The sequence below is a fragment of the Oikopleura dioica genome, chromosome XSR (genome assembly GCF_907165135.1).
Source record: "Oikopleura dioica chromosome XSR, OKI2018_I68_1.0, whole genome shotgun sequence".
NCBI classification, from domain to species: Eukaryota; Metazoa; Chordata; class Appendicularia; order Copelata; family Oikopleuridae; genus Oikopleura; species Oikopleura dioica.
In genome coordinates, this window is record NC_137294.1 from 2998775 (window position 1) to 3020603 (window position 21829).

The window sequence follows — 21829 nt, forward strand, 5'->3', positions numbered from 1 at the left end:
TTTTAGAGTCTAAAATTTAGACCACCAGATTTGATAAATATACTTTAAAATTTTATAGAAAAATCCGTTGGAAAAGCGATCTTCTTGAGAAATCATAAACCCGTTAAAATGGAAATATCTTTGAGGAATTCGCCCGTTAAGATGCGACCCCCTATAAATTTCAGGTTGATTTTCAAATCAATTTTCTTCGAGAGAGAGAATTAATTACTGTAAATAAGGAGTTGGCAATAACCAAACAGGTTTCTAATAAGTGGACAAAAGTAAGTACCTATTCTAGTGCAGCGTGACAAAGAAAAGAGACCGACCCTGCGCTGAATTATATATTTTCAGTGACAATGTACAAACCTTTTTAAAAATTAAGCCTCAGTACAGACAACAGGCAACTTAGCCATGGAAATTGCGAAAACTTAAAACAGAGAAAACGCTGGAAAATCACTGTCACTGCTAGAACTCGCGCCAGGTATTGAAAAACTAGAGTTTTTTTTAGCATTTCTGAGTCGTTTTCATTGTGAATTATGTGGTTCCCATTTTAACGTGCAAATAATTCTGAGAGGCCTCCATTTTAATGGATTTGGATTCACTCAAAAGGGTCCTCTATTTAACGGATTTTCTAGCCCCAGGCTTAGCGTACCAACATTTCTGAAAATCCGTTAAATAGAGGACCCCTTTGAAAAAATTCAATTCCGTTAAAATGGGGTCATCTCAGAACCATTTGCCCGTTAAAATGGGGACCGATTTTATAAGAGAGGAAGTATGATTTTTTTTCATAGAGAAAAAAAACAAGATTTTCAAGCGATACGTAGGTAGATTTTGATAGAGAAAGAATTCGAGAGAAAGAATTCGAATTGAGTTCTCATCAGAAGCGGATGATTATGTCCGGGCATTGTGGAATGCTTCTTGTGCTGCCGGTCTTCTCATTGTCACTCTCGATCTCATTTTGATTGATTGCGCCGCGGTGGGAAGGAGCTATTTTAATGAATTCTGAAATTTTCAACTTTCACTCGACCAAGAAAAAGTTGAGTAAAAGGATTACATCCCCAAGTCTCATTGAACAGATGGCTCCAATTAATTACCAATTCAAAAAATATGGATGAATATAATAACGAGAACTTATTTAATAGTAGATACAAATAATTTTTTTGAAGAAGCCGCTTCACGGCTCTTTTTACAAAAAAGCCGCTGCGCGGCTTTTGTCGAAACTCTTACAAAAGAAAAATATTTCTTGAGTTTTAGATTAAGAACTTTAGTTGAAGCGAATTTATGGTCTTGTCTTTTTTGATGAGAGCTTATCAACTGTCGCCGTTTTTTGATGGATGTTTGGGAGCGGGCTCGATAAAAATGCAGGTACAAATGTTCGATGCAGAAATTCTTGATTCTAGCGCTGAAATCAGAATAGACCAATTACAATTCACAAAGCGCGATTGTGGCGGTGCTGGTGGCGCTAAAGCTACTTCGGGTGGTGGCGCGCGCCACTCGCCAAAAAATATGAATCTCGCGAAAAAAAGGATAGCCAAGTTGTAACCATCCTCCTAGATCATCCTTACAGAGATACAGATAGCGACATTCTCATCTTACTGATACGAAAGTCTATAGTAGTGGCTGTTTTTGTAACTAACTTTGCGGTTCTGGAAGCAAGCGGCTTTGATAATGGTAAGAATTGTTCTTATTTCAATCATTTATTTTAATGCATTTTGGAAAGTTTCAACTTATCTATCATTTTTCCACAGCTGAGAGGTTTTTTTCAAAACTCAAGCACTCAAAAAAGCGTTCATGTCTCTTTATGAAACCGTCTCTTTGATTCGGACGAACTTAAGGGTCTCCCCGTAATTCATATTTCGGTCCGATGTTTCTAGGAATATGACATCTGACAGCTGAGAAAGACTGTAGTCTATAGCGTACGTCAAGTTTTGTAAGCGCATCTTTATGAGGGCAAAGACTCCTTTGCTTTTTTTTTTCTTAGTTACGTTCGGAAAGCATTATTGATTATCTTGCGACTAGAAATATCTGCCTAAGAGAAAAGTAGGAAAGCTGCATCATCAGTGCTTCAAGAAAAGAGACACCAAGTGGAGTTGCTCCACAGAACTCGGCAATTAAGACAAAAGAACTATACCCGCCAGAAATTTTTACCCATTGCATTTTTTTAACGAAGAGAAGAGAAACTAAGCAGCGTCAAGAACGGGGCTCAACTTCTACCAGTCACTCATAATTGAACATATAGATTCTTTATTCATATAGTATTAGACAAGAAAGAAATGTAGTTTTGAAAGAGGAAAATTAGAAAATAAGAACTTATAAGTGGAAAGAAACTGATTTGTGAATTGTCAATAGAAAAATACGATTTGATCTCGCTCTTTGAAGATAGAATTTTTGCAAGAGAAGATATTTTTACGAACTAACGAAGAAAAAGAAAGGCCTCAAACTTCGCGGCCATTGCCAGAACAGGGCAAGTCCTTTTTTTTTGCTCGGATGAAGATTCCATTTGGATGAAATCGGAATTCTGTAAGTATGGAATATCGACTGGATATTCACTCAAGAGAACTTTTTTCCGCAAAGGGTCCGCCAAGAGATGCTCATTTCCAGGCCTTCGTCAGACACTGCTGCAGGATCTGCAGAAAATCGAAGCACTGACTACTGGCAGGAGAAATAACTCAGCCTCCCCTCGGTGGCTGCAGGACGTTTCCACGAGGCTTTATGCTGCTGCATCTTTTGCCACGTTTGGGTTAGCTTCGCATGAGAAATCATAATTGACAAGTAATTTAAAAGAATAACTCGCCCGGAGAATTTGAATGCGCTTATGTGTATAAATTAACGCTAAACCGGTTACAACTAATTAGCTCGCCCTCTGTTGCCGGGATTTAATAGACCCTTCCTGGGGCAAGAATTGAGACTCTTTTCGCGGCTTCGAGCAAAATAAGGCCGAAAAAGCCGCGCTCCGAGCGGCTTACTTTCGACAGTGCTGAAAAAGTCACGAATGTCACGAATGTAACGAATGTCACGAATGTCACGAAAACATGTTTCTTTTTCGTGACATTTTCAGCAAAATCGTGACATTCGTGACTTTTGTGACATTCGTGACATTTTCAGTACTGACCCTTACTTTTCTCTTACTCGAAGCCGCAAGCGGCTTCTCGATTCTCACGATGTTAAAGGAGCAATTCTCCTTCCAGATCAAGTTAAAATTCCCCCCCCCCAGGCGTGTTTTCAGGTCTCCTTGCGCAAGAAGAGTAAATTTTCATTTCTACAATTGTGTGGCATTGTCACGACGCATCTGCGCCCGAAAGAATTAAAAAAAGTAAATATTTGTGCATTTCCATTTTTCTACTTGCAATAAAAGTGGCGTCGAAACAAAGCGCCAGCAGGGTACAATATCCGGCCCTTGCAGAAAAACATTTTCAGTTTTAATTTTAAATCATCTCAGTACTCTCAAATCAGAGAACATTTATGTAGAAGCGGCGAATAAAGAAAGTATCAAGAGGTAAAAAAAAGTAACATTTTGATTCATTTTCTACAACGCCGTTCTAAATTCCTGATCTCTAATTTAATTAGATATTTATTTGAAAATATCTTCTTGATTTTGAAAAATTAATTTTACTTCATGACATTTTTAAGAAGATTTTAAGGAAGTTTGAGGTAAGTTTGACCACTAACCCCTTAAAAATCAACATATGTCGGGATAGAGCTAAATTTGTTGACCCTTATTTAGCAGTATTTTAGCTGGAAAGTTCAGAGTTCCTTTCGAATTCTAATGCAAAAGAGGCGAAAGGGACACGCGCCCGAGGGCACTTGAGAATGAGATAGCACAATTCACACAAATAAATCGACTGTTACAGCCTGATACAAAAGGCCAAACAAGCGGCAAATTATTTTTGTCTCTGACTGTATAAACTATCCTCTCTTCTTTTACAGGCGCTTTGAAATAACAGGTTTTCAAAAACAGGAGAGGTGACTTCAAACGGCAAATTAGAAAGTATAAAAATTGATCAGCGCGGTTCCTACCTTTGTCTCTTCCTAAAGGAAACTACTTACTACTGAAGAACATATTTTCAAGAAAAGATTTTTGTACTTTGCAATTTAAATTACCGAAAATAGCGCTTACTATTACTTTTTAGGCCCTGGCAGCGACGCAACTTCTAATTAACGACCAAGGTAATTATTACTATTGTCTACTCTAAAAACTGTATATTTTAAAGTTCCATGAACTTTATGTAAGACAGACTATGCTACTATACTAAATCTGTATATAAATATTGGAATTCGTGCACAGAACGGATGCTTCATTCTGCATTGTCCAGAGACCAAACTCTTTTTAATTACATTTCAAGAGACTTCTAATTAAACTTTTTTACAGTTATCGAAACAGAGTAGGTCTTGGACTGATTTTCAACTGCTTGTTACACCCATAAACCGATACCCCTTTTTAAAACAGCCCATAACCCTAATGCGAACCCTAACACTAGGTAGCCTTTATCAAGTTGAATTGTTTCTGCGATAGTGGCACTCGTCGCGGGGCAAATCCAATTTATGACAAGGTGATTCTCATCAGAAGGAGCAGAACATTGTTCGTGGTGACAATTGTTAACTTAAAGTGTGATACAACGTAGTTAAGCCATTACTTCGGGATTGACACTTCAGCAAAAAAAGACAAATCCCATTTATCTCTCCTCACTGTTAGAGATCAATTCAGCCACCCACCGACATTCCACCAATGACAGTAATTACAGTAGTCCGTTTTGAGAGAAGGCCTTTTAGGAAACCCAAAATGATTCGAATTTCTAGAGCTCTTTTTTCATATTGAAACAGTGGTCTTTTCTTGGCGGAACAAAGGTCTGATGCTGGCTGACCTTGAGTGCAGTTATGAAAATCAGTCTTTTTGGACAAAACCGATCAGACTAAAGCATCTTTGAAATCGCGGCGGGGGGCGTTCCATTATGTATTCTTCTATACTTATTTTTACTCCGCCACTGGCCCCTAAGAAAAAACGCGATTTCGATAGTCAACGAAATTCACCAAAATTCGAGAATCATTAAACTCAGCTTTTCAGTAACAATGGTCAACAACAACAAAAGTCAAGAACACAACTCGAACTCGACTTCTTCCAGTGGTAAGTCAAACTGTCCATAAAAACCTCTTGTTCTGTCTTTTTTTTTTCGCAGCAAAGAAAAGCCCCAAAGTCATTTTTTTCGTAGACAGAGAGGCGAATCTGTTTTACTGCTATTTAAATCGCCAGCCGTACCCTTAAGTAGATGTCACAAGTATTTCATCTTTCTTCTACTGACATTATTTTCGCCGCAGATAATTGCGATTCGCCCTGTCCTCTGTCTTGAGAGAAGCCTCCTTAGACGAAAAGTGATATTTTGATTTTTGGCTAAAGGAGACAAGTGTTTTGTTTTTTGGCGTTATGCGTTATTGATAGTGTCGGATGCGAGCGTAAGGTTTCGGATTGATAAACTCCAAAAACGCCACCTTTCGACGATTGTCAACAGTTTTGTTTTTCAGCTTCTTGTTACGAGTCGCACGATTTTTAGCTTGTTTCTGCGAAATAATGACTTGACAATTTTTTTAATTATTTTCAATTTTTACGAAATCGGAAAATTAGTAGCTTATGAAAACTGAGAGCGGATGAACAAGTGCTTCAAGCTCATAAAAGTGGCTGGAAGGTGTGCTCGCTGCTCGAGATTCTAGAGCTGAATAAATACATAATCCAAGATTCTTTCTGCAATGTTTCGCCTGGGCGCACTATCCGGCGGGACAAAGTACCGCGCATACGAAAATGTTGAACGTATTTGTATTTTTGTGATTTCTTCAATTCTTTTGCATTGACTCTGCCTAAACGGCGGAGAATCTACTCACGCCCTTTCTTACTGAGAGTCTGAAACTGAATTATTGTCTCTCAATTTATCGACCAATATAGTGACTAGTGTAGACTACGCTGTGGAGTAGACTGAAAGATAATTCCAGCTGATAAACTTTTTCCCAATTTTTCACTTTATTCTTTCAGGAGAACTGGAGGAACCAACCAAAGAGGAAAAGGGATCTTCCCCAGAGTCATCCGAGCGTCGAACCGGCAGCGAGGAGAGCGATGAAATCAACACGAGCCTCAGCTCGCTCCCACAATCACATGCACAGTTTCCCTTCAGCAAGCTCTATCCAGCGCTTGTCAACCAACAGGAACTCAACAAACAGCTGGTAGGTCGTCTAACACTCCAATGAGCGCTTGCTTTAATTTTTCTAATTATTTGAATAATCCAGCTCGATGCTTTTGAATATTTGATTTGCAGGTGTTCCTGCCTCAACTTTTATCAGGGCGAAAATAAAACTCAATGGGTCGAGTTTTGAGTTGAAATTAAAATTTTAGCGTCGATGCAAAATGGGCATATTAGGGCTGGAATTATCCTCTCGACATTCCCATTCAGCCGCGAAAAAGTAACAAGTAGTGCCACTTGAGATTGATTTTTTGGGAGGAACTTCGGAAAATAGGAACACCTCTGAATAGCTGCTTGTTATACACTTGAAAATTAGAAAATCAACTTTCGATTCCACCTGGCGCCTCTTTTTCTTCATTCAAAATAGTTTCGTTTCAGCTATTTTTTGCCTACCCCTTACCTGTGTCAAAAATCTGAGTCAGGTTCTAAAGAACCTAAATGAAAAGCCGCGTAGCGGCTTTTTTAAATAAGAAGTCGCGAAGCGGCTTCGCAATAAATATAATCATTTCAAATTATAATTACTCACTGGCGAAGCCGCTTCGCGGCTTTAATTTAGGCTCTTGAAAACCTGACTCAGGTCTTCTACACAGGCTACCGAGCCCTTACCCTAACCCTTACCCTAACCTCAACCAGGATGAAGCTTAATTTTGGCGAAAACGCAGAGCTTGAAATCTCCAAGAGCAGTTGGCCCTTGAGCTCATTCTTTGTGGGAATATTTTGGAATTGTGTATTCTAGCCAAATGTTTTGTGAAATTCTGCACAACGCGGCGGTGCGCTTTGATCCTCTCCGCCCGGCCGAACAAAATGATTTTGACAAGTTTTAGAAAAATGTTTTATTCTCTCCTCGGCGCCACGGCGGTGCAATTTAAAAACAAAAAAAAGCGTTTTGTTTCTGATTTATTTTTTCTATATCTTACTTAATGCTAAGTATTGATTGATTGTTTTAGAATGCCGAGAGGAGCCAGTCCGACATTTCCGCGATGGAGAAGCAGCTACAGGAGCAGGCCTCCGAGCTAGACATACTGAGGACGCAAGTGGCCGTAAGTAAACACCAGATGACAATTTAATGTCACAGTTACAGTCACTTGCCATGCTTTCCGAGCACGCTTTGTTTTCTCATTTGACAAAACGTTTGCCTTGAGAATGCTTTCGTCGCGCGAATGCCCTTTATTTTCGCGTTTTTCAAAGGAATACGGCGTTAATTGAATTATCTGTATCTAAATGTATAAAAGACTCAATGAGGATGAAAACTATTTTTGCGAATAGAAAGAGTTTTCAACCCTTTGTTCGACTAAAAGATGTCTTTCTATCAAACGTCTGTATTCTACGACAAGTGTTTATTTTTCCGTCTGAAGAGTGTTTTCCTTTTCGATTACAATAAAGAGCGCGCGTAAGGAATAATTGAATTCTTCTTGTCAGCGCTGGAGGAAGGTGGCGTCTTTCTTGCTTGACTGATAACTGCGGTTTTATTGACAATTTCTCCTTTGTGACAATTTCAAAAGTGCCACTCTCAATGTCGATTGTGGTTTGTCCAGCAGGCGCTGCATAATTCATCCCCTCCGACGCTTTACGGATTATACTTTAATTAACAATCCCAAATGTCCGACAAGCCGCTTTTCAACCCATCTTTCAACAGAATCGAGCGCCATTATCTTGCCCAAATTATTTTCCTTTCGCTCAAAGAATGCTTGTATTCAAAATTTAATTCGCGATTGACCTTTCTTTAACCTGAGATAGAAATGAAAATAATAAATAGAAATCAGATCTCTTAGTTATAGAAGTTTTATTATACAGAAGATTTTTCAAGTATTCGTTCTGTTTCAATGACTTTCAATTTGCATACACGGTAAAAGCACAATTGACTCTGTTGGAGTTTTTGCTTCATTTAATTCAACAAACATAAGTTTTGCTCTTCTGAACTGATTATGTAGCAATGAGTGACCGAAAGAGGGCGCAACTCGATGCAAGTTCGCAGCGGGTGATCGGCCTAGTTTTCGAAATTGTAGTCAAAATCTGATTCCGAACGATCCAATTTTTATAATTTTAGTCTTCTTGACTTAGATCAATTAACGGCAACGATCTTTAGGATCAACACTCACTTTCTTTTGAATACTAAACCTTACTTTCTAGCTGCTTCAAAAAGGCGCCGTAATGCAGCAACAGTCGATGAAGTTTCCCACGACGCCAATCGGGCAGAGTCCCTTCCTGCTCCGCGCGCTGATAGGTGAGTCCTCCTTGATTTCAAACCGTCTGCGTTTTTTATTGTGTTGGGCGTGAGTGTTATCTGCACTGTCAATGTCTCCAGTTTTCTTTGATCTTTTGAATGGAAAAAAGGGGAGAATACCTGCGGGCGATTTATGTTGCTTTTTATGGGCGCATTTTAGACCTGGCTTCAATAGTTTTATTCTCGATCTATCAAACAATGTCGCCCATTGTGTCGTTTTATAATCAAATGCTTTCAGGAAATCAGCTGTTGCACGCTAGCGATCACATGCAGCAGCAGCTAAACCAGACCTCGCCGCTGCAAGAAGTAAGCCAGCTAAATCTACTCTCCAACCAACAAGCGCTCAATCACCAGGTAATGTCCGTTTGCTAAAGGAGAATCATGATCACCAGGTGGCGCTAAAATGACCAATCACAGCGCTCAAAATCAATGCAAGACTGCTTTTTCCACCCTCGAAGCTGCTCTTCTATCATCAATTTTATTCAGGCAAATCTTCTGTCGCAGCTAAAACAGCCTCTGTATCAGATGGCTCGCTCGTTCAGTCCGTCCCAGCCAAGCATGAGTCCAACGAAGATTCCAATCACAAGTCGTCCTAGTTGTCACTTCAGCGCTGCGAAAACAGCTTCTCTTCCGTCCCAGGCACAATCCCCGATCGAACTTGCGCAGCAAAACTTGGTCCTATTCGTAAGCTCCTTACTCTTTACTTAATCTCCTGACTTCTATCCTCACCTCAAGGCGTCAATAGATTCTTTTAGTCCTCCCAGATCGGAAAATCTGATCCCGAGAACAGACGAAATTCTCCCAGTCCTCCCACAAAAACACACGGCCGTAAGTGTTCCATTTTTTAATTTAACATATTTTATATAAATCTATTTCCTCCAAATAAATTAAACTTAGAATCGCCGTACGAGACAAAAATTTACCGCGAACCGCGAAAAAACGCATCTGAACACATAAAACGACCAATGAACGCGTTTATGGTCTGGGCGAAGGATGAAAGGCGAAAGATTTTAACGCAAAATCCAGACATGCACAATTCAAATATTTCAAAAATTCTAGGCTCCAGGTACGTCGAGTAATACAAATGACGAAAAATGTGGTTTGTAGTACAGATTTCGTTTTCCATAAACTTTCCTTGACTCGTGGTTAATTTTAAGCCCCGAGGTAACAAGAATTTAAGATGGAAACAAATGTCCCCTGAACAAAAGCAACCATATTACGAGGAACAAGCGAGACTATCCAAAGCGCACATGCAAAAGTACCCAGACTACAAATACAAGCCCAGGCCGAAGCGCACTTGCATCCACAATGGCAAGAAAATGAGGATATCAGAGTACAAGGTAGACTCATCCTCCATGTCAAAGCTTAACTTGATCAGGCGCTGATGAAGCAGAAGAAGGAATCCTTGGGGCACAAATTTCCCTCGATGGACACAGTCGATCTGGTAAGCAAAAGAATCATCACTATTGAACTGGAAAATAGCAGCTTACTTCAGGAATTCCCCTCGAGCCCGCCTGACATGGTGATTCAAGAAATGCAGCCAGAAGTAGAAACCGAGTAACCAACAACTTTTCCCAAAACAAATGTAATAGAAATGTCGCCGATCAGTAAAAATGCCTGTACTCTTCAATAATCTGTGCGAATAATCCCTAGCCCGCCAAGGGCCGACCCTCTATGATGTACACAAATCTGTAAATCTAATAAAAGTTCAGTGTACTGTAATTTTGTCTTTTCTATTATGAGAAAGGCGGGATGGTTTCAAAAATTAAATTGATAGAAAAAACGGGCGCCTATATAAAAATTAGACCAAAAATCATTAATGCAGATGAGCTTCTAAATGTGCGAATTAAACACGAGTCGAATGATGATCCCTTTGATCTGAGATTGAGTAGTAAAGGCCCGTAAGTAACTGAAGTTCGCCCCGGGGCGTTCATCCCTCTCCCAGCGCTAAGGTGACTTTCCAGAAATGTGGCAAGCCCGTGTCTTCGACTCAGCCGGACATTTAAGAGAGCTAGAGTGGATCACCCTCGGAGATGTCGTCCCAATATATACAACTTGTCCGAAAGCAGGTAAGCGCAAATTGATCATCCTCAAATTCAAAATTCGCCAAATTCTAGAGCCCAAAAGAGAGAATCAAAAAAGATGGCTACCACTTGATTCGGCACGGCGCTAAAAAGAAGTCGAAGAGAATCAGTGACGAAGAACAAGATTCGGACAACGAAGATTCTCAAACTTCAATCAAGGAATCTCTGAAAGGTACAACACGAGCTGTTATGTCAATTTAGCTGGAAATTTTGGGCTTAAAATTTTACCTAGGAAAGCAATTATTTAGCTTATAATTATCTTATTTAGCTGTTTTCAAACTTTCTTCAGTGACAATTTTTGGTTGACTTGTATTTTCTTGAAACTGAAATCAAAAAAGTAAATGGAACCCAAATGTTGTGGTCTATCCTTAGGCAGATTTGGCGGTTATCTTCTTAACACGCTCACCATGTAAAACTTATCTTTCGATGTCCTCGAATGTCCCGCGCCGGTTTTCCGGAGCAGCGGGCCCAAATCTGCCGCAGCTCTAAATTAACCCGGCTCAAGAATATTTCTTCTTCGATCTGATTTTCATCCATAGAGAACGTGTTCATGTATCTGCCGCGAAAAGCACTGCCATTCTTCAAAATCGTGTTATCCGTTGGGATCATTTTGATGCTATGCTTGATCTACGAAAACTCCGGAGGTAGGAAAAATCGATGGAAAAGTTATATAAGATTTTATATAAGAAGTTATATAAGATTTTGAGAATATATTCTATGCTGATAGGGCAGAGATTTTGCACCGTATTTAGGCAGAATTCAAATTTGAAGCTTCAATAATCTAATATTAAAAAAAACATGAATACTGACATGTTTCTATTCAAGACACGCTTCAAATCGACAACATGAGTATCATGCCTTCAATACCAAATATCCTGGACGGAAATTTCTTCCTCAAAGCAAAGCCTCAGCGAATTACAGACTTGATGGGAGACACGCAAAATGTCCGAATCAGAGAAAATATCACCACCATCTTGAACCACAAGACATTCTTCCGGTGCGTTTTTTAATCAAAGAATTTTCATGAAATTATTTTCGTATATCAACTGGGATTTCAGAGAGTCGATTCCGAAATCGGTCGATTACAACAAAGACTTTGCCTTTGTTCTGTTGCATGACAAGCATACTGAAGCACAAGGAGGAACCGGCTGTTGTTCTGGCCTGTGGCTTTGGTTGGGCACCTTTCATAGACTCTCTCGTGAGGGATACAGAGTCGTGGGCATTGATCTTCCCGGACATGGATTCAGGAACCGTGTTTTCATGCTATCTGTGTTTCCGCTATTCCGTGAGCGATAGAAGTACGCAATTCTGAACACGCATAAAGTGAGGGAAACCAACTTGACATCCGCGAGTCTGCTCCGTTCATGAACGAATTCGTAAAGCTTTTCCAGCTGTCCAAGATAATTCTTGTTTCGCCATCTACCTCTGTCAAGATCTCGCTTCCATTTGCCTCTTCCTCACCGTCTTCTCTCGCCGGGCTAGTCATTCCGTCTCCAGTCACAACACTCAAGTATACCAACGAAGCCAACATGCAAAATTTGCAGGTAAGATCAAAAGTCTTCGTTTTGACCGAAAGTGGCAATGCATGATGCTAAACGTGTTCTAGACTCCAACTTTCATCACATACGGCGCCGACGACAAGAACGCACAGAACGACTACGAAAAGGCGCTAAGCAAGATTCCCAATCACACCAGGAGCGTACCCAACACGAGGACAGTCGACGACGGCGTCTCCTTGGTTTACTTAGATGACCCGACCCACTTCCACGACGAAATCATCAATTTTGCCAAAAAGATCGAACTTTAAACTAAATCAGCATTACTCTTCAGCCTTTTACCAAATAAACTTTCTGTAAACAGCATCAAGAAGCCCATTATTATTGAAATAGTTGTTTAGAAGTCTATTTTTAAGGTCAAAAACTAAGAACTTGATTGACTTTGTTTTTCACCCATTGTTTTTTGCTCGATAAACCCAGGTTTTTCTGCACCTGCTCATCGAAAAATAAAAATCATTTCATCACTCTGACGTTCAAAAGCAAATTTTCGTCCAGAGAGAACGTTGAAAATTTCAACTTGAAATAATTTCTACCATGTCCGATACGGAACAAAATTCGTTCACAGGACGTCATCGTCGAACAATTATAAGAATGAAGAACAATAACCCCTATCCAAGGATCCAAGACCAGCAGAAGAAAGCCGATGAAGCTCTACGTGGGATCAAGACTGCGATGGCGAGGAAAGTTTACTCTGTGGACGAACGAGAGTCCCGAAAAAATGATGGTACCTAAAGAATCAAAATTAAAATAGCACTTTATAATTCAGAACGAAATAAATTTCGACATCGATACAAACAGCTAACGGATGAACATCTCGACAACGCAAAGCGTCTTGAAGAAATCACATTGCTTCACGAAGAAGGCAAGGGTTGAATTAATTTTTATTCCATCTTATGAAAAAAGATACAGCGACCCAAAAATAGCCAAGGAAGACTATGAAGCTAGCCTTCGGGCGAAGGCAGCTTACGAAGAAAGTAACCCTGAGTTTATGGACGAACTCACACAGGAAAACTTGGAACAATAGCTTCCGTATCGACAATTTGATATCGTTTTATAATATTATAATTTATATATTATATATTTATTTATCTTGTTTATTCAATTTAGCTTTATTCAATTTCACTGAACAAAATCTCATAAACATATTCGCTTATTCTAAATTTGAGTCGTGCTCGAAATTTCCTTTCGCCGATAAGATCTTTTCTTCTTTTCCTGCAGTGACTGCACTGTTTTGTGCCTTCAGCATCTCTTGTCTCGTCTCATCCAGTGCTCTATGACAGCTAGTAGATCGCTTGAATGTCAGTGGCAGTTGTAAAAATGTCGGCTAAAGCACTGCTATCCTCAAATAACTCAGGTATTGCTTACCAGTATTGCAACGCATGCTCCAGCAACAATTGTGTAGTTGAACCAGTCGAGTTCTCCGGAAGTCCGTTTTCTCTCGATAATAGGCTCTTCGGCAAAGTTAATTAATCCTCCGACGATTTCTATTACAGCAAAAGCTATTCCCATCGTTGAATAGGGAAAGCATATTTCAACACTTGTTAATGCTTTCAAACAAAGATTATTAGAAAGACTCGACTTGGTTTGAGAGCATTTCCCTGAATAGTTCGTAAAAGTACCCGATTCGCATGACAAAAGATAGGGAAATAAAAACCAGCCAAAGACTTCCCACAGATGATTGAAAAACCCCAACGGCCATGAGTACCAACGAAAGCATAAAGAGAATATACGGCCAGACAAGTTGGATCAGTCTTTCATCGTATTTTTCCTTGTTGTATTTGTCGCGCAAGTACTGCATGGCGAATCCGAGAACAGGCGAAGCAGCCGTGTTGATTACAGTCTTGGTGATGTTGAAATAGCTCAGGTAATCTTCGTATGTGCTGCCAGAATCTTCAATCACTTCTTTTCGATCGTAGATGAAGTCATTGATGAGGGAAAGACTCATGTGCGAGATGAAGTTCCCAACGGAGAAAAGCAAGACGGAAGAGATGTAAACGGGCGAGGCCAGACAAGCAAGCGTTGTTTTGAAGTTTTGCACAGGAGAAGTGTCTGTTTTCTCGATCCAACTGTCGCCCGATCGGAAAACAGAAAGAAATGTCCGGCCAGCTCTTGTTTCGGTTGTGACTGTGTACCAAGGAAGAAACAGTGCTCCAGTAACGATGGAAAACAGTATCAAGCATGCCCAGATGAGGGAAAGATCTCGCGAAGTCAGATCTGTGTTGTCGCAAACGAGCTCCCACACTTGTCCCATGAATTGGCTTAAATTTGCACCAAGAGTATTTACAGTTATGAGAAACAAGGACCACTCGAAAAGGCGAGAATTCGGTAAAATGCCGATCATCAGGGTAACTGCAGACCCGTACTTGACAATATCTCTAATTTATTCGTCAAAATCTTTTCAGAAAACGTGAAAATGCGAAAAAAAGAAGAGACATTTCCTGAAAAACCCAGCCATACAACAAGTTATCACTTTCTCCCGGAACTGCTTGCCACATGAGAAGGTACCCAAGCGCGAGGGTCAATTTAGTAGCGATCAACGAAAGACCCGGGCCCAGATAATCTCGAATCACTCCAAGGCCGAAGATGATGATTCCTGCAAATGACGCAGAATAGACCATGATTTGGGAAATCTTAGCATTTTGTGACGCACAAACGTCTTCATCTGCAACACACGCGTCTCTTTGGAAAAAAGTTGATTAAAAAATTCTTATTCCAGACATTTTTTCCTTTTTTGAGCGATATAACTGACTCACTTTATATAGAGTAAAATCAGTAGAGAAGGTGATTCTCTAACTAATTTGAATGAAACTGCAGAATAAGCGGAAAAAGCAAAAGTACCTGTAGTAGTTTTCTTTCTTATACAAGGCAGTAAGCGCACTCCAACCAAAAATCAACATCGTATGAAGCAGAACATCAACAAAGCCAAAACAGTAGGCAATGCATTTTTGAGTGAAACTCATGCATTTATCATCGTCCTCTGCTTCTCTCTTCACTTTTTCTTCGCAAGCAACCTTCATGCTCTCGGCTTCCAACTAAAGTTGTTTTAAAAAGTTTCGCCAAGTGCACTTTCCAAAATTTTTATAAGCCGCAAATTCGACTTTATGGCAAGTTACCTTTTCATCAAAAAGAGAGATATCTTCCGCTTTGTTTTCAGAACGAGAATTTTTACGAAATCTCATCTCGATCTTTCGATTCTCTTTGGACTTTAATCTGTCCTACTCTCTATTTCCGTTTTTGAACCTTGAATTATTTTTTTGCAAAAATGTTTTTCTATATTTTGGGGACTAAATTTCCTCCAATAAGAAGAGGTTAAACTTGGATCAATTCCAAGGATACCCAAGCATTAAGAAATTGAAGGTTTATTCAAAGTACAGTTAACAAAAAAAGCAATGGATTATTATTCACCAGAGATTTCGGCCTAAAATATTGTCTCAAGGAGTGTACTGTTGTTGATTCAATTACCAGCTTGTTTTCAGCGATGGATTCGTCGAGAGTGCCGTGGATCTTTTCCAGCGTTGCTTTGAGAATTTGGTTTCCTTCGGCGGCGGCCTGAACAGGAAACTGTAGCGAGTGAGAAGTTACAGTCGACTTACAGTGCAGGCTTTGGTAAGACGCTTGTTGGAGGCCTTGACGTCAGAGAACTCCTTTTTCAGCTGAACGTAGCTCGCTTGTCTGAATGATTTTTTGCAAAAAAACGATAAAATTGGGGAGAAAAGTACTTGGACTCGTTGTTGGCTTTGAGACTGGCGAGTTCACTCTCGAGCTTGGCGATTTCAGCGAGGTTTTCTTTCTTGTCCTTTTCGAGTTGAGCTTCGCGGTCCTTGATTTCCTGCAGCAGTTTCTCCATTTCTTCAATTTCAACGTCTTTGGAAGCGATAGTCACGTCCCTGGAGAAAGTTAGAAGACCACTTTGTCTACCAGACAAAAATACCGTAAGTAAGCGATTTCATCCCACTTGTCGACAATTTTTGTGGACGCTCCGAGCACTCGAATGACGAGTTGCTAATTTTTTATATGTTTTTTTATGAATACAATCAAAATATCAAGTTTAGGGTTCATTGAAAATCAAGAAGTTTAAACAAACTTGTCTCGCAGTCTTCTCTCTGGAAGCTTCGCGCTCCTCGTCGCAAATAATCTGAAGATCCTTCTTCAAAATCTGCATTTCCTTGTTCTTGTAATCCCAGTCGGCCGGCTTTGGCATCGACTTCGCTGGCGGCAGCTCCCGGTTATGAATGTCCATCGCGATCGAAGTCATCTTCTACTTTTTTTTCTCTTGATCCCTTTTACAATTCAGAGATCTTGGAGTCGATTAGTCAACCCTTGCAAGTGATAAGAGCGCCCTGCTGCGTCATATGACGAGAGAAAGAAAAAGAGGAAATTTGTTCTTTTTTATATTTTATTCAATTGCGAAAATTCTATCTAAAAATAATATTTCCAGTCAGCGCGGATTTTAAGGCACATGTTTTTCTAAAGAGTAAATTGCGAAAAAAAGCTTGAAATGAATCTCTACAGATCGTAGTGAGGAATTCGAAGGTCCGACATCGAGTTTTTCACCTCGGAAGCACAAGCGATGATTCCAGCCATGTCCGGCTTTCCGTCCAGCGCCAAAGCAAGATTTTTAACGAGACAGCGGCTAGTAATTAATGTTAATTGATACCGAAAACGCTCGTTTCACGACAACCGTTTTTCTGCAAAAATCAACTAGCCTTGGAGATTTTTCCAGTTTGAGCTTACCATTGAGGCGCCAATTTTTTGACAATAGAAAGGTCGACGGTGCGTTCTTTTTCAATGCGTCCAAGTTGGGCTCCGATTGCTGCGCAAATTTGACCTGGGTTTTGGGCGATTTCATCCAAGGGCATTGCTTTGAGTAGCTTGTCGACAGGCTCGACAACGGAGAACACGTCGTTGCAAGCGCTCTTCAAGGCCTTGGCAGTTTTCTTTTCCATCAATCCAGTGACGGAAAGCATTTGAATCGCATCACAGTCTTTAAAAATGCGTTAGCATTCGTCATTATTCAAAAAAGGGTGCCTGTTGTGGTGCTTTATAAATTAATCATCTTACCGGCATAATCCTTGATCTTGCTCCAATATGACGCCCCACAATCGCATTCGCAGGTTTCCGGGCATTTCTCTAGTGCAAACGAGATTGAAAAAAGCGCGGAAAAATAGGCAGCCAATTTCATTTTGTAAAAAAATTATTTGATGCGGCTTTGGAAATTGTAAAAATGAAGATTTACTGAGGGGTAACGATCGTATTATTCCCCTAGGCCACGTAAACTAAAAGCGACATTGTTCACCGCGCCTTTGTCGATTTTGACGATGAAAAGCGAAAGATTTCGTTGCTTTTCTAGGATGCCGAGCTTCCTGGGGAAAATTACCTGCTACACTTGCTCATGTTTATGACAAATTATTAGAATAGAAAGTCATTTTGATTTATTGACAGTGCGGCGCTGATTCGAATTCTTCCAAGCAAAGGGAGAACATCATTACAGTAAAAATGTAGCTCTGTTCATAAGTTCCAACGAGTAGATGGCTCATCGGGCCGCTTAAAAGACAGTTTTCTTGAATCACCTTAAATATAATTCTTGCCTGGCGTAAACTGGCACGTCGTCTGCTCCGTGATCAACGTCTCTTTTCGAAACGCTTCCAGGAAATAAGTAGTCTTTGTCGTGGGTAACTTCTTGCGGTTGATTGTACTTTAATTCCTCCTTTGCCTTGCTTTGGGCGTATTGGATCTTTGTGAAAGAACCTGGATACCGAGGGTCGTATTTTTCCGAGTACTTCATCGAAATTGTCGCGTCGCCGAACACTGATGAGTTTCTAGCTCCATAACCTGTAATTGTGAAAGAGTGGGAATGGTCGGCGGTCACGATTACCAGAGTCTCGTCTTTTTGTAGGGTTAGACTTTGCTCAATGAAAATAAAATTAAAGAAGGTACTAAAAGCCTTTCCTAAGTTTACATGTTTCAAAACAGTTTCGATTGTGTCATCGAATTCAACAAATTCTTCAAGCGCTTTGTGAGCCTGATTGGCATGGTGTCCCTATAATTGACCTTGTTATACTGAAAAGAAAACGAGTCGACGAGATCTTACATGATCAATCCTTCCGCCCTCAACAATCATAACATATCCGTCTTCATGACTCTCAAAGTTTTTTAACGCAGCAATTGTCATTTCAACCAAAGATGGATCGCTTTCAGGGTCTCGGTCTGTTTTGTAAGGCAAGTGGCCATCTGCGAAAATTCCGAGGTAGCTTTCCGTTTTGTTCAGCGTCATCAGTTCTTCTTTCGTTGAAATCACCTTGTGGGGCGAAGAAAGTCTGGCTTAGGCTTATCATCAATAACTTTATAGAGTAACAATATTTTTTATTTCAAATAACTAAGCCTGTCTAGCTCGGGGCCGATGTTTTTCATTCCTCCACCAAAAATTATGTCAAAGAATCGGGCGTTAGAGACGAGCTGACGAGCGATAGAAGGACAGAAATCATCATCACCAGATTTCTCGTGCCACCGGTCAGAGTAATGAGCGTAAACAGCGGACGGCGTCGCATGTGTTAACCGCGTTGATGTTACTTACAATTTATTGGCAATTTATTGAGCTGAGAATTAATGAACCTAAGGCTGTCTTCTTCCCCTGCTTCTTGGCTTTGACTAAAATAGACTCTGCTACAGATTCATCACTTTTTCCTTCGTTGATTTCATTCTGCCAACTTTTTTCTTCTTCTGGAAATGATTCACAGTTCTGTCTGAAATCCACTTTTGCAGTAACACCAGCGGTGGACCAGGTTGTTTTGAAACCTTGATAGCTGAGCTTTATAATATCGAGAACATATGAAAAAGTGACCTGAAAAGAGTGCATTTGCAGTCGAAGCAGAATCTGGAGTCTGAACGTCAACTGAGTAGGTCTTAGCCATTCCGGTCCAGTCCAGACTTTCCATTGCTGTCACGAAGCTCTCTCCATTTTCTCCTCTTTTTTGACCCTTCAGAATTCTTCCAGCAGTAACAGTCTTGATCGGGGATGAAATTATTTAATTATACCAGCGTTTACCTTCCATTTAGCAGTCTTGAAAATGCCCTGCAAATAGTTTTACAGTACTGAATAATTTATCCCTCTTCTGAACACCCATCCCATCTCCCATGAAAACGATCAAATTCTTCGCCTTCTTATTATTTGGCATTCTTCCTAGGTTTTTCAATAACTGTTTTTTGCCTAGCTCTTTCCAATATAAAACAGTCTCTTCTTCTGCCTTCCATCTTCCGCCTCGTTTTCCTTCATTACAAAAAACCGTGGAAAAAAGCAGAAAAAATTTTGCTACTTTCATCATTTCAATGAAAAAAAAATTGAAATGAACGATAGTTCTAATTTGACTATTACAAAATGTTACTTTATATTGGAGACAGGCAAATATAAACAAGAGACTCTTCTCGATCTTCTCGCCCATCAGCGCAAATAAATTGTTTTGGTTTATTCTTTTGGCTCCTTCTATATTACAAGCAATCAAAAGAGGACAATCAAGGAAGCCAATTTTCCCCAAAAAGAAATAACGTTTCCAGTAAGGCTTTTGATGTTTATTGTCAATTGAACTAACGGAAGTATGACATTGCAAAGAAAAGGAGAAGGAAAATATAGGAACCGCCGAGGACGAGCCTTATCAACTTTGAATACGAAATGGTGAAAATATACCAGCAGGAGGCGATGATGAAGAGCCAAAACAAAAAGTGAAATAATGGAAGCGGAGTGGCGACATATTCTGAATTAATAGAACTTGCAACAATTCTAATATGGCTACCTTCAAAAGTGATTCTTTCTTCTGAATAAGAGGTGATTCCAGTTGACGCGCTAGAACTGCCTTCCTTTTTTCGTTTTCTTTCAAAGCTCTCTCGTTTGCTCTTCTCTACATTTCTGGTTATTCTTTGAGGCTTTTCCTTTTCGACTTCATGTTATTTCAAAAGTTCTCTGAAAGATGAAAACTGTTCTGTCCGGTATGGTCCTCTGCTAGCCATAATTTGGCCTACAATGGGACTGTATTCTCACCTAAACAATGATAGTTGTCGCGAATGCATCGATCTTCCCTTCCCCTGGGACGACAAGTACGGGACCCTAAATATGCTCCAAATAAACACAATTAATACTTTAATGTATGCACCGGGGTTCAATAGATGCAATCACCACTCATTTTATCACACAACTCCGCACATACAAGCAACTGGAAAGAAAGCGAGCTCAAAACTTCAAACGCGAATTTCATATAAAGAATAAATGTTAATAAAAGATTAAAATTGTATCCTTCATGATTGCACTTCAACCAGACAACTCAACCACAATTCGAATAGGTCAAGATTCAGCGTGATATTCGTGATACTTTCCTAGCGTTTTTATACATTTCAATCATATTCAGGAGAATTCTTTCCGGGCTATAAATACCTCCTTAGTAAAGATCTCGTACGCCAGTTTGAAATTGCTGGGAGTTTTCTTTTAGGGTAGATATCCTGCACATTCTCTCATAGAGCGCTCAGAATGTGCTGATTGCAACCCTTCAAGAACTGCTCAAAATCGACGAGATGATGTGCTTTTAGCATTGAGATTTTAGAGCCAGGAGATGAAAAACGAAAAGGGAGTCTTTTCGAAGGTAGAATATAAGCATCTTCTCTAACAGAATCAAAATAGAATCAAGAGAATTCGCTTATGGCACCTTCGAAGAACTACCCAAAATCGACGAGAAGATGTGCTTTTAGCATAGAAATTTTTCAGCTTGGAAGAGAACGAAAAAGGAGTCATTTTATTTTTTGATACCAGAATGGTAGATAGTCGGAAGGGACAACTCTACTGGTTCCGTAGCTTCGTTTTGAAGCATGTCTGTTAGGTACTTGATAGAACTTGCGGCGTAGCGAAGTGTCTTGATCTTGGACAGCTTTGTTTCGGCAGGGATGTTTGGAATGTGGCTCCGCAGACGATTGTAAGCTGAAATGATCAATTTTAAATATGATTAGGGGGCACAAGTTCTTACCGGAGTTGATTGAGGCCGTCCTTTTTTCTCTGCTGCGTTTGCTAGTCTTGGTGTGGCGAATTGCTGGCACAAGCTCGTTCATGGGTACTTGGTACTGCTCATAACTCTAGTAAAGCGCTTGGTTCTCGCAGTTATGAACGAATTGGATTTAATTTTGACAGCTCGTCTGAATTGTATTTTTTTACAAAAGGCAAAAGTTGCAAATTGGAAAGCATTTGATAAGGTGCATCATGAGATATTCTCGATTTCCTTATTCAAACGACTCTTCCGACGCCAAACATCTCGCTATCGAGGAGCCATGCTATCCACGTAGCCTTGTGGGGGTGAATCGGAGCATTTTTCAGTCTGTTTTTAGTTGAGATAAGTCAAGAGAGATGCTGTCACATGCAATTTATTAATCAACTTGCTGAGTTCTGTTGATATTTACATGTTTAAAGTAATAATTTTAGCGAGAATGGGTAGTAAAGCTGAGAAAGATGCTTATAGTCTTCTCGGGATAAACTCAGATGCAGGAGAAGAAGAAATCAAAAAAGCTTTTCGAAGGAATAGTTTGAAATTCCATCCAGACAAAAACCCAAACGATCCAAAGGCAAACGAAAGGTTCCAGAGGTTGAAGCATGCCTACGACTTTCTTCTGAAAACATTGAAGCGAAGAGAACAGCGCAAAAGAGAAGATCAGGTAAAGAAGATTTGAAGGGGTCAATTATGAAAAATTCCAAGCAAAATCGCATTGCTGGTCAGTTGGGAGCGATTGGTG

The 21829-nt window shown here is 40.0% G+C and overlaps 8 protein-coding genes across 11 annotated transcripts; 4 read left to right on the forward strand and 4 right to left on the reverse strand.

Annotated features, from left to right (window-relative positions):
• Window positions 1–201: 201 nt before the first annotated feature.
• On the forward strand, window positions 202–10149 carry LOC145707315 (uncharacterized). Of its 4 annotated transcripts, none has more exons than XM_081784831.1 (13): window positions 202–460; window positions 4110–4146; window positions 5042–5101; window positions 5999–6186; window positions 7151–7243; window positions 8334–8427; window positions 8666–8781; window positions 8914–9111; window positions 9183–9255; window positions 9325–9493; window positions 9608–9767; window positions 9806–9871; window positions 9923–10149. In XM_081784831.1, the coding sequence occupies exons 3-13, from the start codon at window positions 5047–5049 to the stop codon at window positions 9986–9988; spliced, it is 1278 nt and encodes a 425-aa protein (XP_081640957.1). In that variant the 5' UTR covers window positions 202–460; window positions 4110–4146; window positions 5042–5046; the 3' UTR covers window positions 9989–10149. The 4 variants fall into 4 exon arrangements, with proteins under 4 accessions (XP_081640957.1, XP_081640955.1, XP_081640956.1 ...); XM_081784829.1 differs by lacking the exon at window positions 202–460 and adding an exon at window positions 1591–1650; XM_081784830.1 differs by lacking the exon at window positions 202–460 and adding an exon at window positions 3276–3475.
• Window positions 10150–10403: 254 nt separating this feature from the next.
• Window positions 10404–12343, forward strand: LOC145708623 (uncharacterized). The gene is made up of 6 exons (XM_081786315.1): window positions 10404–10496; window positions 10545–10683; window positions 11051–11155; window positions 11337–11508; window positions 11570–12055; window positions 12118–12343. Exons 1-5 carry the CDS (start codon window positions 10461–10463, stop codon window positions 11805–11807), a joined length of 690 nt encoding a protein of 229 aa, XP_081642441.1. The 5' UTR covers window positions 10404–10460; the 3' UTR covers window positions 11808–12055; window positions 12118–12343.
• On the forward strand, window positions 11876–12318 carry LOC145708793 (protein ABHD14A-like). Its single transcript, XM_081786492.1, has 2 exons — window positions 11876–12055; window positions 12118–12318. Exons 1-2 carry the CDS (start codon window positions 11876–11878, stop codon window positions 12316–12318), a joined length of 381 nt encoding a protein of 126 aa, XP_081642618.1.
• Window positions 12344–12557: 214 nt separating the features above from the next.
• LOC145707693 (uncharacterized) lies at window positions 12558–13272 on the forward strand. The gene is made up of 3 exons (XM_081785253.1): window positions 12558–12791; window positions 12834–12929; window positions 12991–13272. The coding sequence occupies exons 1-3, from the start codon at window positions 12602–12604 to the stop codon at window positions 13089–13091; spliced, it is 387 nt and encodes a 128-aa protein (XP_081641379.1). The 5' UTR covers window positions 12558–12601; the 3' UTR covers window positions 13092–13272.
• Window positions 12982–13643, reverse strand: LOC145707694 (uncharacterized). Its single transcript, XM_081785255.1, has 2 exons — window positions 13433–13643; window positions 12982–13391 (listed from the first exon to the last, which is right to left on the reverse strand). Exons 1-2 carry the CDS (start codon window positions 13574–13576, stop codon window positions 13218–13220), a joined length of 318 nt encoding a protein of 105 aa, XP_081641381.1. The 5' UTR covers window positions 13577–13643; the 3' UTR covers window positions 12982–13217.
• Window positions 13644–15410: 1767 nt separating this feature from the next.
• LOC145708285 (uncharacterized) lies at window positions 15411–16368 on the reverse strand. Its single transcript, XM_081785940.1, has 6 exons — window positions 16152–16368; window positions 15999–16069; window positions 15787–15954; window positions 15661–15739; window positions 15530–15616; window positions 15411–15485 (listed from the first exon to the last, which is right to left on the reverse strand). Exons 1-6 carry the CDS (start codon window positions 16320–16322, stop codon window positions 15465–15467), a joined length of 597 nt encoding a protein of 198 aa, XP_081642066.1. The 5' UTR covers window positions 16323–16368; the 3' UTR covers window positions 15411–15464.
• An 87-nt stretch (window positions 16369–16455) lies between these two features.
• LOC145708706 (uncharacterized) lies at window positions 16456–17313 on the reverse strand. Its single transcript, XM_081786401.1, has 3 exons — window positions 17129–17313; window positions 16802–17051; window positions 16456–16700 (listed from the first exon to the last, which is right to left on the reverse strand). Exons 1-3 carry the CDS (start codon window positions 17247–17249, stop codon window positions 16574–16576), a joined length of 498 nt encoding a protein of 165 aa, XP_081642527.1. The 5' UTR covers window positions 17250–17313; the 3' UTR covers window positions 16456–16573.
• Window positions 17314–17499: 186 nt separating this feature from the next.
• Window positions 17500–19409, reverse strand: LOC145708795 (intestinal-type alkaline phosphatase-like). Its single transcript, XM_081786493.1, has 8 exons — window positions 19186–19409; window positions 18909–19071; window positions 18680–18862; window positions 18450–18636; window positions 18159–18384; window positions 18039–18107; window positions 17656–17975; window positions 17500–17611 (listed from the first exon to the last, which is right to left on the reverse strand). The coding sequence occupies exons 1-8, from the start codon at window positions 19387–19389 to the stop codon at window positions 17500–17502; spliced, it is 1464 nt and encodes a 487-aa protein (XP_081642619.1). The 5' UTR covers window positions 19390–19409.
• Between the last annotated feature and the right edge of the window lie 2420 nt (window positions 19410–21829).